Below are 15,277 nucleotides of genomic sequence, written 5' to 3' on the forward strand. Positions count from 1 at the left end.
CCCCCTCCTGCCTGCCAGCTCCCACCATGCACTCCTTTAGTCAGGACTTGACAGAGGGAGACGAGGCTTTCCCCACTGTCTATGCCACCCATGGCTACAACAGCTGCAGGGTGGGAGAGGCAGAGCAATGGGGAAGGGACTTGATTTTGCCTTTGATCTTGATCCAGGACTGGATTACTCTTCTGGTATCGATTACTAAACCCATAAGTTACGCAGGGTGGGCCAATGAACTTCTCTCTTATTAGAAGATGGCAGAGAGGCTGTCCTCAGGGTTTCTTAAGCTGACCTTTGAAAAATAAAAAATAAAAATATATCTGTTGTGAGTATTTGTATTCTCAGAACATACTTGGACTGTGTGTTCTGAAATGCAGGTGGATTGTGAAACTATATTCAGGGGTTAAAATCAAACAACACACCCCACCCTGCTGCTCCATTGTTCCTAAACACTCCGTCTTTCCTATCTGAAACAGGTCATTGGACAGGTCTTAAAAAGAATAGAGTGTTCAGGGACTCCCAGTTTTTGTCCTAAGAATAAATCCCATGATTATTAACCAGAAATTTGTAGTCCTCAACCATCTGGCCACACCTTCTCGATCATTCCCCAGAGAGAGAGTCTTCTGGTAGGACAACTCATGATTATCTACTGCCCCTTCTCCCTAAACTTTCAGGGTCACTCCCACCTACACAGTGGTCTCCAGTGCCTCTTCAATATGTCAGTAAAGATTACTCCTCTCGGGTGTAGCCCACATCTCCTTTCTTCCATAAGAAAGGCCAATATCAACTGACTGATCCCTTCTTCCAATTCTTTTAAACCTTACTCTCTCCTCTATTACTTTGGACCTTATAGACTCATGCAAGAATGTGTGTGTGTGTGTGTGTATACATGTGTGTGTTTGAATGTGCCCATTTGTATTAATTTGTATGAATTTAATCTTCCTGAAGAAATCAGTAGATTTTGTGTTGTAAGCTAAACTGAAGTTTGCACTTACTCTGGAAATGATCCAGGAGACTAAAGCAGTGAAGCCAATTCATTTATTCCACATTTTTGGCCTTCTAATGGTCTATTCAGCTGTGTCTAAATAAGTTTTGCACGTGTTAGAAATATCCACTCTAGCACCTCTATCAGAAGAAAATGGTAAATAGTGGTATTTCTTTGATATGTCTGATTACTTTTTTTGAAACCTAAAAAATACTAGCTTGAAATAAATGGATGGTATGAATAATCCAGGTTAAAAATGATCTAATGAAAGAATGACAGTGTTAGTTAATTTAGCTTTTATTTTGATACAGCGGTGACATATAGACTTGTACTAGTTTGCTAAGCTAGTTTAATAAGCTTATTTGAGAGAATTGTGCATTCAGTGTAGTCCAGGTCTGTGACATGAGCTTACAATAAGTATTTTTTTATAAGTGGAGGAAATATTAAGGATGTGCTCAAGATGGATTGGAAATGCATTTGGATAGGAAAGTAGGGAGACAATTGAGATTCTGATAATAGTGATCAAAGCTAGAATTAGATAATTTATAGCAGTCTGTTTCAAACAATAACATACTTTGTGCAAAACAGTCTTATTTCCTTTCTTTTCCTAATTTTGCTCAAACTTTAAGTGTAATAGTTTATACTTTAAAATAACATTCCTTTATAGAGAATATGATAAAAATGATTAAGACCATAGGAAATAATGATATCTGTGAAAGAATAGCTGTTCCCAATAAAATCAAAATGTATTGTTTCAAAGTTACTTTGTACTGTAAAGATCATTTTTCCACTCAGCATTTCAGTGGCTTAGTTAAGAATAAAGGCTTTTAGAAACAATTTTTTCAAAACTCTCAATTTTCATACTTCTTAAAGTAGAATGGGAAAGCTGCCTCATATTCATCTTTGTTTTAGGAAACAGTCTAATATAGAAAGCTTTGTATCCATTCTGTGAACCTCGGGACCCGGACGTACACCCCTGGGCGATTAGGCAGCGCACACTGGTATCCAAATGATGTCACACCAGCGAGAAACCATCTGTTGTTTTCTTCGCACATTAGTGGTCCTCCCGAATCCCCCTGAAGAGTACATCGCAAAAGAAAGTTGTAGATGTGTGATCAATTGACAGAAATATATACAATTATTTTTAGCAAATAAATTCAAAACTGAAGATCAAAACTTTGGTTTAATTGCTAGTCATCTGTATATAGTCTCACCATCACTTAAATCAAGGTCGAGAATGAGAACCTTTTGCTGTTCAGTAAGGACACGGAGAAACTATGACAACGAAAAAAAATTTGTATGTAATTTTTTATGATTCACTTGTATAGCAAGCATTTCCTTACTTTAATTATGGCAATTTACTGGGTACTAAGAAATTTTCTAAGGCACTACTGTGAGAGCATCCCAAGTAAAATATGTATTAAAAGCTAATCCTTTTAATAAAGGAGGTATGCCCTAAATATTATGAGGGTCTTTGTGGAAAAGACAATTATCCCACATTTGGTGCTTTAGAATAACTAAAACCTCACACATAAAGTTGATTTTAATTCTCTTGGGTAGCATTCACTTTTTGGCATTAGACAAGCCCAATCAGATTTGAAAAAAACTTAACATTTCAACTGAAATAGGCACATCTATGATATAATTTCTAGTGATAGGCACACATGTTTTCAGCTGAGATTTTAATTGATGAAGTTTTTAATTTTCATAAATATTAATTATAGCAATTCACAGTTAATTACCTAGATTTTACTGCACATGATTATTTCCGTGTAATGCAAGTGAATATCACATAAACACATAGTACCATTATTTAATGACAGAATTGACAAAAACTTTCTCACATTAATTGGGCAAAATTTTTAAGTTAATCTTTTTTATATTTATGAAGGAACTTAAAGCCTTGTGTACTTTGGTTGAAGTCACTGGTACAATAGAATATTTCACCCAAGCTTATGTTAAAAATTATCCTGAGAGAGACTTTTTGCCTGATTCTTTATTATCTTTGGGACCTATATTTGAGGGAAAATAATGTGGTCTAGAAAATCACCCTCTCTCTCCTGGGTATAGAGGAGCATCAGTTGCATTGGCAACCACAGGTTGCTTCTTTTCTAGAAGTAACAAGTGCGTTCAAGCTGTTTGAAGGCAGGGATTGTGATTTTTATTTCTGTATCCTAAACCCTTCGTCTATATTTATGGAACAGTATCAATCCAAGGTAAGAATAAATACAGGCCCAGTGGAAAAGAATCTCAAAGAATACATATATATGGATATGTGTGTGTGTATATATATATATACACACATATATAGATATATAACTGAATTACTTTGCTGTACACCTGAAACATTATAAATCAATTATACTTCAATAAAAACAAAAATAAAAAATAAAAATAGAAGGATAAATACTGGCTCAAAGTTATACGTGACCTTGAAATTCGTCAAAATAAACCTCAACTGTTTGGGTATTTTTAAAAGTAGTCATTTGGTTTTCTTCATATTTTCTAAACTGATTCAATTTTTTAACAGACAATAGAATCCAGACGTTTATTACACGGACACGGGTTTTCAGTTACCCCGCACATACCGGCTCTGTTGCAGTTATTCAAAGAATCCACCAGCAGGCTTAAGGCCAAACAGCTGGGCGGTCCGTCTGGTTGCGAGCCCTATGTCTGGTTCAAACACTTCCCACCATCTGAGACCCCATTTCAGTTCTATTCCATTACTTCTCTCTGCCTTAATTTTCTGATTTGTTCAATGAAGGTGTCTCCTTCTTCCACTGTCCCAGAGATGTGTTAAGTACTCCAAAAATAGAAGTGGAAATGTCCAGAATGTACAGTATTAACCTAAAATGTCTGCTGCCACTTAGACGCTCTACTGGAAAAGAAAAACCTCCTTTGACCTAGCAGCTGAGTGTGAGGGTTGGAGACCATCTTTGTTTAGAGGAGTGGTTCTTTAACCTCAGATCACGTCGGAATCCCTGAGGGCTTGCTAGCACACACTGCTGGACCTCCACGCCTGGAGTTTCTGACTCGGCAGCTCTCTGGCAGGGCCGGGAACTTGCCTGTGTAGCAGGTATTCGGGTGATGCTGATCTGCTGGACCAGAGGCCGTGCTTTGAAAAACCAGTGGCGTACAGAGCAAGGCTCGGAATAGTCAGCAAGATGGGTTTCTGCCATTTACTTAGTTTTATAGAGAGACAACTTTATACAGCCACACAGGGCACCTTAAAATCCAAACAACTGCCCCACAAGCACAAGCCGTTGGTAAACCAGAAGATATTCAAGAACGTGTAAATGATTAAGAAGGCAAGCTCTTCACCACTATAGGGGGAAAAATAATGCTTCAGAGAACGTACTCAAGTGATGTCTCAGCAATGAAACATGCATCATGTAAAATAATGCGTTCTTATTTAATCGGTTAGTCCTCTTGTTTAACACAGTATTAAAGCTGAACAAAGACAACCTAGTGACTCGAGACTATTGATTACTCAGTCATGATAACATATCACACAAGGTATTGCCTTGTGTGGGAGCTTCCTTACTTGCTAATGGACAACATACTTAGACTCTCTGGAAATCAGAGCCAAGTATGACAGTTCAGAGATGTGGCATGAGTTACTGGCTTAATGTGACCCTAACATCAGTAGCGTCAACAGTCATATTTCCTACCTGGTACAGGAGGCGTCTGCCACGCAACCCCTATTAACTCTAATTGAAGTTGTACAGCTGATTTCCCTCTTGAACGATAATTCTATAAATCTCCCGCTAAGTGGCAATATATCTTACCTTTAGCACACTTTTCACTTTAAAAGGAAAGTATAAGATCAAAGATAAATTTTAAACAAGTTTGCTCTCCTATTTGTCTTCAATTTGCAGTGTTCATCAAAGCAGAATAAATGTAAAACAAAGCTGAATATTTCACATGTCACAAGCCATTGACTTAACTAGAGGACACTTAGATCCACCTTCCTAAGTGTCTATTAAGAAAGTCTTGTATCAAGACAAATTATGACATATGCATTAGTATGTGTTAAGATAAATAAGTTGTTTCCACGTTAACAAAATGAAACCATTTGTCCACAATATAAATTGCTACGTCCACATCTGTAAATTATTTGCTCAGTTCTGCTATCAGGTTTAATCTAATCCAGTAGATGTTAACGTATTAATATTTTATTAATTTTCAAATACAGAAAATATGCCAGAAAACTTATTTACAAAGTCTCTTAATAAAAATTGTTAATATTTTTGAGTGCTTACTTAGTGTCTTATATGTGTTACCTCTTTGAAACCCCTCAGCCATACCTAAGTGACTTGCCTGGTCTCACTGGTAAGTGTTAAAGCAAGGGTCAAATAGTTTGAGCACAGAATCTATACTTTCATGGCTACTCCATACTGCACCTACAAATTAATTATAATTCTAAAATCTAGCAGAATTTACTTTTCATTGAGTGTGTGTAGATTTCATGGAGCTCACAGATGGCTACATTATTTCTAGGTGGTTAAGACTTTTTTTATCTTCCAAGAGGGTAGTCTGCGAGTAAGGGTTTTCTTTGAAAGCCATGCAAGTCAAAAGCTAGTGATATTCAAATATGTTGCGCGCTATCCAGGTTGGTTTTCATTTGGAAATTATTTTGAGTCACTGGATACCTGGATCATCCTCTAAACCAGGGTTGAAAACAAGGAGTCTAGGCCAAATTCGTCTGCAGATCTGTTTTTGTTTTCTTTGTATAGAAATTTTAAAGAATTGGAAATTTGGAAATAAATGCTTATAACTAAGGGGTACACTCTCCAGCTCACCCCCAGGCCCACGACTGCATATTTTACTCAGCTGTCTGACATCCGCATTTTATCCCTAAAGACATCTGATTTGTAACCCTTGTCGGTAAAAATCCATTTTGTTTCTAACGCTAAGGTCCACCCAGGAAAGCTATGCAAAAGCCACACAGAAAAGTAAAAAGTCACAGTTTTGAAAAAGAAGAAATGAAAAATTAGCACCCTGAGGATTTCTGTGTTCCCTGATCCTTGTTGAGCAACGAAGTCATCATATAGCAGTGCTTTCTGGAAATGCAGCGGAAGCAGTTTTACCATTTACCTGGCACGAATCTACCCCTCCTTCTTCGTAGCCGGCACACACCATATTCGCTGTAATGTTGTATTCGGGCATCTGTTGTTGGCATTTCTCATTTGAGAGAAGGGGAACATCAGCTTCTTGCAATACGTCTGCAGGAGGACCTGTTCAACACGGATAATGCAGCCAGCCCGTCAGTCAGAAGTGATCAACATGCATCACTGAATGAGCCACCATCAGTCTTCTTTATTTCAGCAGTTCACGCTCATTATCAAGTACTGTGTGTACGTATAAAGGAGCTAAATGCTAAACCTCGTACTTTCAAGCACATAATAAAGCCCATCTGTGGATTTTGCCAAATGGATAACAGTAAAGCACTTCTTTAGTTTCCAAGGGCCAACAGGGTGGTAGATTAGACTAGATAGCCTTTAGGTATTTTCAGTAATTTTAAACAGTTACAGCATTACTCATGGGGGGAAAAAAGCCGACCAACATAAAGAGTTTCATTCATGGAAATTAGCAAAGGCTCAGAAATCCAGGCGTGCTTTTCATCTGGCACCTGAAAAGGTGCTCCCGGATAATGGCATTCAGCTCCTGTGTGATGCAGTGTGAGCGAGCAGGTGCACACTGAGCAGGAGACAAAGCTCAGATGAACTGTGCCCTGGTCTAAGGGCAATCAGCTTGTCAGCCACGTGCAGGTGAAGAGAAAGGAGGCATTTAGTGGCAGAGTATACTTCCACGCTTTTTACAAAAATGACTCATCTACTGGAAGCACGAATCTCTGTTTACAGGAATACTGATCCCAAGAGAGACATGAAAAACGCAGGTGTCTAGTGCCCTAGAAAAGGTAACTGGTAAGCATTTTCTAATAATTGGCAGGTTTATTTAGTTTCTCAAGAGAGGCAGAAAGTTGAGGATAAGGGGGTACATTTGACAGCCAACATTGTTGCAAAAATGCAGGTGATCTCATTTCCAGCTAAGTTTAACACCCACACTAAGAAGATAAGAAATGTATGTATGTGTGTGTATGTGTGTGTGTCTACCTGCGTGTGTATAATTTAGGTGCAAAACAATGTACGTATAACCTAGTGGTGGGTTGATAAATGTTTAATAACTGATCTTCAAGAAATGAAAAACAAAGCCCCAATGTGTATTGTCTGCCAATTAGCCCGCTGTAAACACTCCAACCACGGTCCATTTCAGGGTGCCAGAGTGACAGTGAATGTGAAGTTGGGAGCTGATGCCAGCTGGTACCAGTGACTCCAGCAGCTGGATGATTTTTAAAGCTTGACAATAGACTTTAAGTTTAAAAAGTGAATTAGAGAGGTTATGATGGAGGAGAACTTTCAGCATTTCACTGTCATTTGCTCTATGAAGATCAAGAATGGGCTGGTAGACTTAGCTTTATAATAAAGATCAAAGACAATTTTGCTGCTTGTCAAGGGGTAAAAAATTGGCTGGGTATGTGATAAAACTTTTTGGTAAAGGAAAATTTGAGCAGTGTTCTTACATGTGACATCTGTCAACATGAGTTGCCAAGAGAATAATTGAGAATACACATATTCACACACACAAAACATAAAAATGTCAGTAATGATATTTTAAGTTGACCAATTGCCTTAATTTAATTGACTACTTCATTACTTCTTAGTAAGCAACATGTTCATGATCTTCCTAGAAAATTAATTAGTGTAAAATACTCAAAGAGGGGAAAACTGAGGTTTTAGAAGTAGTTGGAAACCCTCAGACAAAGTTCATAGAATTCATTAAAATTACCATCACCCAGGAAGTATTCAAACATGATCTGTTTATTCCTAAATGAAATTGATCTCAGATGTAGATTTTTTTTTTTCTTGGCTCCATATCACTCTGAGAGACTTCCCTTAAGCCAATTAAATGCATATCTTTAGTACCAATAAGCAAATGGGAGCAAGTTTACTCAGCTCTTAAAAAAATAATAATTTCCTATGGAATAGAGTCTTATATTTTGTTAGTGGATAATTTGTTTTTTGAAGAGTACACTGTGGTCATAGATGTATTTTACTTGAAGTCCGATAGAGAAAATTTTTATCTAAGAATCATTGTTACTCTTTAGATTTCAGATTTAATAAGTCATGACATTTTTCAAGTGGAGGAAATAGAAGAATTTACAGTCTTTGACTTCAGTGTATTTTATGGATGGCAGAAATGAAGCATTTCAGCAACATAATGTAATTGCAGTGAATAACGTTTTTTGGAATCATCAGGCAAGGATTCAACTTAGACTTTATGCTCACATTCACAAGAAGTAAGGATATTTTAGCTGTGAATCCTTTGTTGCTGGCATCTGCATCTTTCCGCAGGATTCTATGCCTTTTCATCTCAAGTGCAATTAGGATTTTTAAATATCACGGCTCTGACCTGTTGTGACTGCAGAGACCAGGTTCTCCCACCAGACAATAGTTTTTCCTCTTTGCTTAACTATTGATGAGTTGTCAAACATTATCCTACATGGAGTATCTCCTATTAGGAATTTCAAAACCAATGAGCCTCACAGTTACATTTAGAGAGTATGAAGGCTTTTTTAAAAGTTTGCTTATTTTTAATATGCATCTTTTCTTTGATTGGAGAATGTGCTATTAAATGACGCTAGTGAGTCAATGGTATATCTATTTATATTCTTCAATGGACGATTCAGGCCATATCTGAGTCTCCTTGTCAGTAGGCAGAACCAGCGTGATAAAACTGATCCCCTTCTCATTTTAGGGAATGTGAGTGTGAAGCCTTTATGTGACAAATAATAATAGTTTTATTGATTTGAGAAATGTAACAGCTAATAATTGGGTTTTTGATGAGATTTTATTTTGATAAGACTTTATCCATGTTTTACAGAGATACAATTTTGTAGCCCTTGGTTATATTCATTTCAATAGCTGTATCTTTTCCCTTTATCAGAGTGTTTGTAATACTTAAATTAGATATTGAGTTTGGAGAATGCTTGAATTCCCCTCCAATAAAAATTGTAGTTTTATAATATAATTCACACAATTTGGGAAAAAAATTAAATTATGCAAATATACAACATATGAATATAAGCCTAACAGTGCTTTTAAGAGATTTTGCAGAAAACTGTTATGAGTTTTTAAAGTGTTGAAAATATTCACAGGATAGAGCAATAGCATGTTTTTTACCAGCAAATGTTTTCTTTGTTTTTGAGTCTGATAATTTACCTTGATATACAACCGTCCCCCAGCCAGCAATAGAACAAATTCTTCCTGGAGGGAAAACTTGATTTTCTTCTGGTAAGCAAATAGGTTGTATATAATCTGGAAAAATGAAGAAAACAGAAATAAGAACAGACGCACATGCATATCCAAAAGGTTTAACAATCAATCATTTTCAACATTTCATCTAAACAAAAAAAATGTGTTTTTGTTTTATCCTGGCTGGACATTTTTTTGACATCAATCTTAGGGGAAAGAAGCTTTCCAGAGCAGCACTTCTTTGCTAGTGAATCAGGTACCACTGGTGGCTTTTTAAGTTCCTCCACATTGTCTCCTAGTTACTCTAATGTAGACAATGTCTTAGTTCTGGAATTAGTCATTTATATTTGATTTCTAAATAATCACGGTACTTAATAGAATGTGGTGCCAGTTCTGTGAAAATCTTGGTAAGGCTGTTTCTCAGCATCAACTAAGAGCAACTTGTGCCAATGTTCTGAGGCTTCCTTGATTTTCCCCAACTATCTCCACATTAACAAAGCTTTTAGGCGATTGTTTCACAGAACCCTTATGGAGGCATTAGCACTGGTTGCTGGCTTTTTATGCACTTCTCCAACAACTGGCAAGCCTCCGAACATTTATTCAGCATCCACGACCTGTAAAACCCAGGGTAGACACCAAAGGGAATAAAAGGACAGGGTTAATACAACTAACCGTGGCAACAGTCTGCCCTGGACAAGTGCTCTGATGCACGTGGAGACCCAGTGCCACAGGAGCACAGAGACAGCAGCACTTCCTCCTGCCTGGGCACTGGAGAGTCTTAGAGTGAAGGCTGGAGCTGAGCAGAGCCCTTCGGGGTAAAGTTCACTCCCCCAGGTGATTTCTCGCACATTATCCAGGTATTTGGAGGAAGTCCTCCACCTGCCATTTTCATGGATGCTGTTGACTCTCCTTTGTGGGTAGCAGTTCTTACTCACTTTGCTCCTGGAACATACTCTCATCTCTCAGTTTGCTCTACTCTGACCTTTGTGGCAGGGGGATGTGCCTTTCTTGCACAGGAGAGCCAGAGAAGGCATGTATTAGAGTGTGACATTTTCTCTGGGCTGCTCCTCCGAGCCCACTGTTACAGAAGGCTCCGAGGGTTATATTTTACTGGTTAATTTCCTAGAAAGTTGGATTTAAGCACCTTGATGAAGGTAATTTAATATGTTTCTCTCCATTCCCCAATTCCATTTAAATTATAATGATTTCTGTAACAAATGATCCAACTTTTATGGACTATTAATGCACTGGTACTGATAATACTTAAATCTAATTTTGAATTAACTTGGGCAGATGAGATGACTAAAACTGATTTATTTTACCTGTGTAATTCACTTTAAATTCAAGGTGCATCATGGCAATGTCGCTGTCCTTTCTCCGTCTATTGTAATGTGGATTTATGACAATTTGATCAATCTGCCGAGTTACTATTTGAGGAGAAGTCAGATTTGATGTCATATGCAGGCCTAGGATTGCTTTCCACTTGGTTGGCTCTAAATTCCTCCTAAAGATTATGAAAAAGAAGTATAAGAAACCCTTCATCTGCCAAGTTGCTTTCTAGAGATCTTCATAGCAGGTGCTTCAGGGCTATGTGTTCTCATCCTCAGATATCCTTGAATTTCTCTGAAGAATTCTTCTTTAAAAATTTTCCATTAATTTTTATTTTTCTGATCAGATCATAGATGAAGCCTTAATTAATGCTAATCTTTATCACATCTTTTAAATCATCTCTCTTTTTTTTTTTTTTAAACTGCAGTATAGTTGACTTACAATGCTGTGTTTCTGGTGTACAGCACAGTGATTCAGTAACACATACATGCATACATTCTTTCAAATAACACTGTTACTTGCCCATCTCCCGTCTCTGATTTAATGAATCTGGGATGGAGAGGAGCACTTTTAAGAATTCATTTTCAAATTGAATCTTGAAGATTATGGTGCTGTATGGTGAGGTTTGAGAACCACTGCTTTATAGTGCATTCCACTGTGGTGACTGCATCTTGGTCCAGGGTCTCCTCAGACAACCACGCAGCTCGGGTAATAACGGAAAGAGGTTCAGCAGCATCTCTTGTTCGGGGGGGGGGGTCCTTGAATTTACAGAGTTCATATAAGCAATACAACCTATTATAATGCTTATAAACTAACACACCAACTTGAGTGATTTCCACACAATGGTTTTCCACATACAACGTTGATATTGAGAATGTACTGGTAAAAGATGACATTTGTATTGTAGGCAGATTAAATTGAAGAGTATATTGTAATTTGAAAGTGTACAGGGACTCCTAAATGTGCTATTGGCCTGCAACACCTTCATGCCAATAAATGACCAGTGAACAGCTGGAATTAAGCCACCTGAGCCATAGTCACAATGATGTAAAAATTCAGTAACACAGTCTTAGCAGAACCAGTGACTTAATTCTCAGTAGTCTCAAATGCCTAGTGTCATGTGCTATTTCAAAGGTTAAAATCCAAGTTACCTACAAATATAAAGGGGCATGAAGTTGTTTGAAGTCCATCTGTTTATCTTTCTATCTATTCATTACGTCGTTATATTTCCCAAAGGATTATGTTTGATCAAGTAGCAGTCATCCGCAAAGCCCAGGCATTCAGTAAGCGTCCACTTACAACCACACTGCATTAAAATCTGAGGGAACTTCCTTGAGTGCTTCATAGCAATAGAACAACTCCCATTTATGGGGAAGCTGCTTTGTGCCGAGCGTGATGCCAAGTACTTTGACGGCATCATCTCATTTCATCCTTATCCCAGTTTCTACGGCTTTTACAGTTGGAACAAACTGGGTGCTGACGGTTTAAAATGATAGGGTGGAGACCTGACGTGGGACTGACTTTAGAAGCTGCCCTTGCACCAGGAGCTGGGGAGCCTCATGGAGCTCTTGGCAGGGTTCTGTGGGAAAAGCTGAGAACATTAGGGGCAGGAGGGGGAGACACAGAGTTACCTAGGCTCAGCCAGGGGCTGATGTCTCTGCTCCTAGCAGCTGGTTGCAACTCCTTAACTGCCCAGATGCTGGGCTGGGAAGGCATTACGGTGCCACAGAGGCCCCTCTGATTGTCAAAAGGCCTTCTCACTCTCTCTTTTCCAGCACAGAGGAATCAGGACTTTGGTCAAGCTGGACATAATGATTATTTCAGATGTTCTGACCGCACCCACTCCCACTGAACCCTGGAACTCCCCTGCCCGCCCTGGCCTGCTCAGGGAGAAGGAAGGGATGGAGTGAAATCTCCTCCCTCATGTCCCATCCCTGAGTTTTTCCCTCTATCACAAGTTTGTTTCCAATAGCCAAGCTGATTGGGGCTGTCACTGGATTAGCATGCCTGTTAGGTAACAGCTGGTTACTCTTTTTAAAGAATTGTATGTTTTTATTCAGCATTTGATTTCTATATTTACTCAATATTTAGAAGAAATTTAATCTTAAAATTGCCACACCATGTTTCCTCCTTTGTATTTGATTATATTTATTTACACATATTATAGTCTGCATTATATGTTATATACCCAATGCATTTATATATTAAATTATAAATAATACTAACTATATTAATGGTATACCATTTAAATAATAACTATAAAAATTTGCTCAAAGGGAGTATGAGCCCATTATATAAATTCTATTTTGAAGTTAATAGAGTACATTTATTTAAAAAAATGATAGAATTATCTCCTTAAATGCTTTCTGCATATTTTATTTTAAAAAATTACATAAAAGTTCAGAGTGCTATATGCAGTTTATTTGCTATAGATTTAAGTCAATGATAAAATAATGCAGTGTCAATAAAATAATGCAGTTCAGTAGCTAAATTCCCAAATTATCTCTCTTGGAAGCACTGTACTCCATCTGAGAACCATAAATATAATTACTGATATGAGACAGCTTGTAGGTAATGCAAAGTTTAGTAATCACCATTTTCTCTCATTATTTTAGAGTTTTGAGTAGAAAACCAATACGTGAACCACCAACTGTGAAGTTTAAACATACATGTTTCAAGCTCCTGGTCTAATGTGATTTACAGGAATGTTGTTCTGACACATTCTTAACGATACCTGAAATTGTTAACGTGCTGCATGGAATATAGCATTTTTCCTGCATCTGTAAGTAGCACTGTGGAATGGAATTATCTCCCCAACACGTATCATTGCATTTCTCTCTCAAGTCTTACTCCACGTACACTTAATTTACCCACCACGAGCCCAACACCAACACAAGACCACCTCTTTCTCTCAGATGATAAAGACTTGAGAATACAGAAGTCATAGCCAATGGTACTTAAAGTTTATGAATCAACAGAAATTTGCTAAAATTCAGTTTCTTAGTTTCTACCTCCAGAGATTCTAATTTGGAAGGTTGGTGTGGGACCCAAGATTCTGTACTTTGTAATCACTGTTGGGATACTGAGCAATACAAAATCCTCCCCAGATTTTTCTATCCTCCTAAAACCAAGAGATAGAAGAATAAAGCCTTCAGAGACATCATTGCAGATGAAGAAAGGAGACATGTTCCAAAAATATCCCTGTTTCAAAGCATCTGCATTCTAATTGACCAAGGAAATGTTATAGGACAGAAGACAGGTGGGGATGGGAACAGGAGATAACCCACTGGCTAGGCAGACCCCAAGCCAGCAGAGGCTAAAGGGAAATAGGATAGCTTTAGGTAGGGAAAGTTGGCTGAACTTCTGCTACATTTAGCCTTTGCCTGCTCTGTCCAAGCAAAGTGTTTTCCTCAGTAGCAAGGGAAAGAAAGGTACAGGCTGAGAAAAAGCAGAGAGACATGTTTCTAACCTCAAAGACTAGCACACTTCTTGGTACACAGTAGGTGCTCCACAGATGCTGCACTGGATGGGATGAGCTGGCGCTACCCCACTCTATGTTGCTATGTGCTGCGGTGTAAATAATGTCACTACTCCGAACATGAAGCTATCCTCTTCTAAGTGGGATTTTCATTGTGGTAGGAAATAAACGTGGTAAGGTAGATAGAGCAACACAATATGCTAAAAGGAAAAAAAAAATCAATGGGAATATATCAATAATATAAACTGAAAGTTTTTTATGTTCTACCATTACTAACGGTGGCATAAAGCGACCTCAGCAAGTTTGCCCACCGCCAAGCCCAATGTTTACCCACAGCACAATGCTTTTGGTCCCTATTACTATTCTCCACTGAATGGAAAGGATTCCTAAGAAAATTGCCAACTCTAATTTTTAAAAGCAATTAAAATTTAGACTGCTTCCAAAACGTAGTGCTGTTGTCAGAGAGTAATGAACTTTTCAAGAATCTCAGAGGTAATTTTAAAAGAACAAAGGAGCCAGATTAAATAGGAAAACAACTTGAGCATCATATGAATCGTAATTATCCTAGTTAATAAAATGAATGCTTAATGAAGGGCCATGAGTCCATAATGAAACTTGAAAAAATAAAAGTCAAGTGTGTAAAGGGTAGTTCTATTGTAAAAGGAGGTGGACATTGAGGATCTGTTCACTTATTATTCCTTTTCGTGAGTAGGGACAAGAGTTTTATACATGTGGGTATTTTTATTTCATCTATTAAGTAAAAATCTGTTTTTAAAATATAGGTATGTACTTACTTAAGTGTAAAAAAGAGAAGTACAGCGAACCAAGAGTGAGCCAATTAATCATCAGCATTATTTGACCTGGTAGATTATTTCTCAAAACTAAAGGAATCATCTCTGAGCTCCCTTCTTCACTCGACTTCCAAGACTATCCATGAACTTGTGATTTTCTTTTCATTTCACTCTCTGCTTGTCCTAGGTTTTCCCCCTCAGCTCTTTTTCTTCTCAAACTCTAAATATTTAGAACACTCTAGAATGTTGCCTTCCATCTTCTCTTCTCCATTTACACTAATGTCATGGATGATTGCATCCCATGCCATGACTTTAAATGCCAGCTATATGCTGAAAGTTTCCAAATTTGTTTTCCAATTCTTGACTTCTTCTCTGAACTCTAGAC

At 37.8% G+C, this 15,277-nt stretch overlaps 1 protein-coding gene across 2 annotated transcripts in view; it reads right to left on the reverse strand.

Moving 5' to 3' along the window:
- Positions 1 to 1,255: 1,255 nt before the first annotated feature.
- TMPRSS15 (transmembrane serine protease 15) overlaps positions 1,256 to 15,277 on the reverse strand; it is a 106,932-nt gene continuing 92,910 nt past the window's right edge. The window contains exons 23-26 of one of the 2 annotated variants that reach the window (XM_010977399.3): positions 10,617 to 10,798; positions 9,262 to 9,357; positions 6,077 to 6,216; positions 1,256 to 2,055 (exon numbers count right to left, since the gene is read on the reverse strand). In XM_010977399.3, coding sequence (XP_010975701.2) covers positions 1,900 to 2,055; positions 6,077 to 6,216; positions 9,262 to 9,357; positions 10,617 to 10,798 — 574 coding nt within the window. In that variant the 3' untranslated portion in view covers positions 1,256 to 1,899. The remainder of the gene's footprint in view (positions 2,056 to 6,076; positions 6,217 to 9,261; positions 9,358 to 10,616; positions 10,799 to 15,277) is intronic. The other variant, XM_010977400.3, reaches the window with a different exon arrangement.

Source organism: Camelus dromedarius, chromosome 2, assembly GCF_036321535.1.
Source record: "Camelus dromedarius isolate mCamDro1 chromosome 2, mCamDro1.pat, whole genome shotgun sequence".
Classification (NCBI taxonomy): Eukaryota; Metazoa; Chordata; class Mammalia; order Artiodactyla; family Camelidae; genus Camelus; species Camelus dromedarius.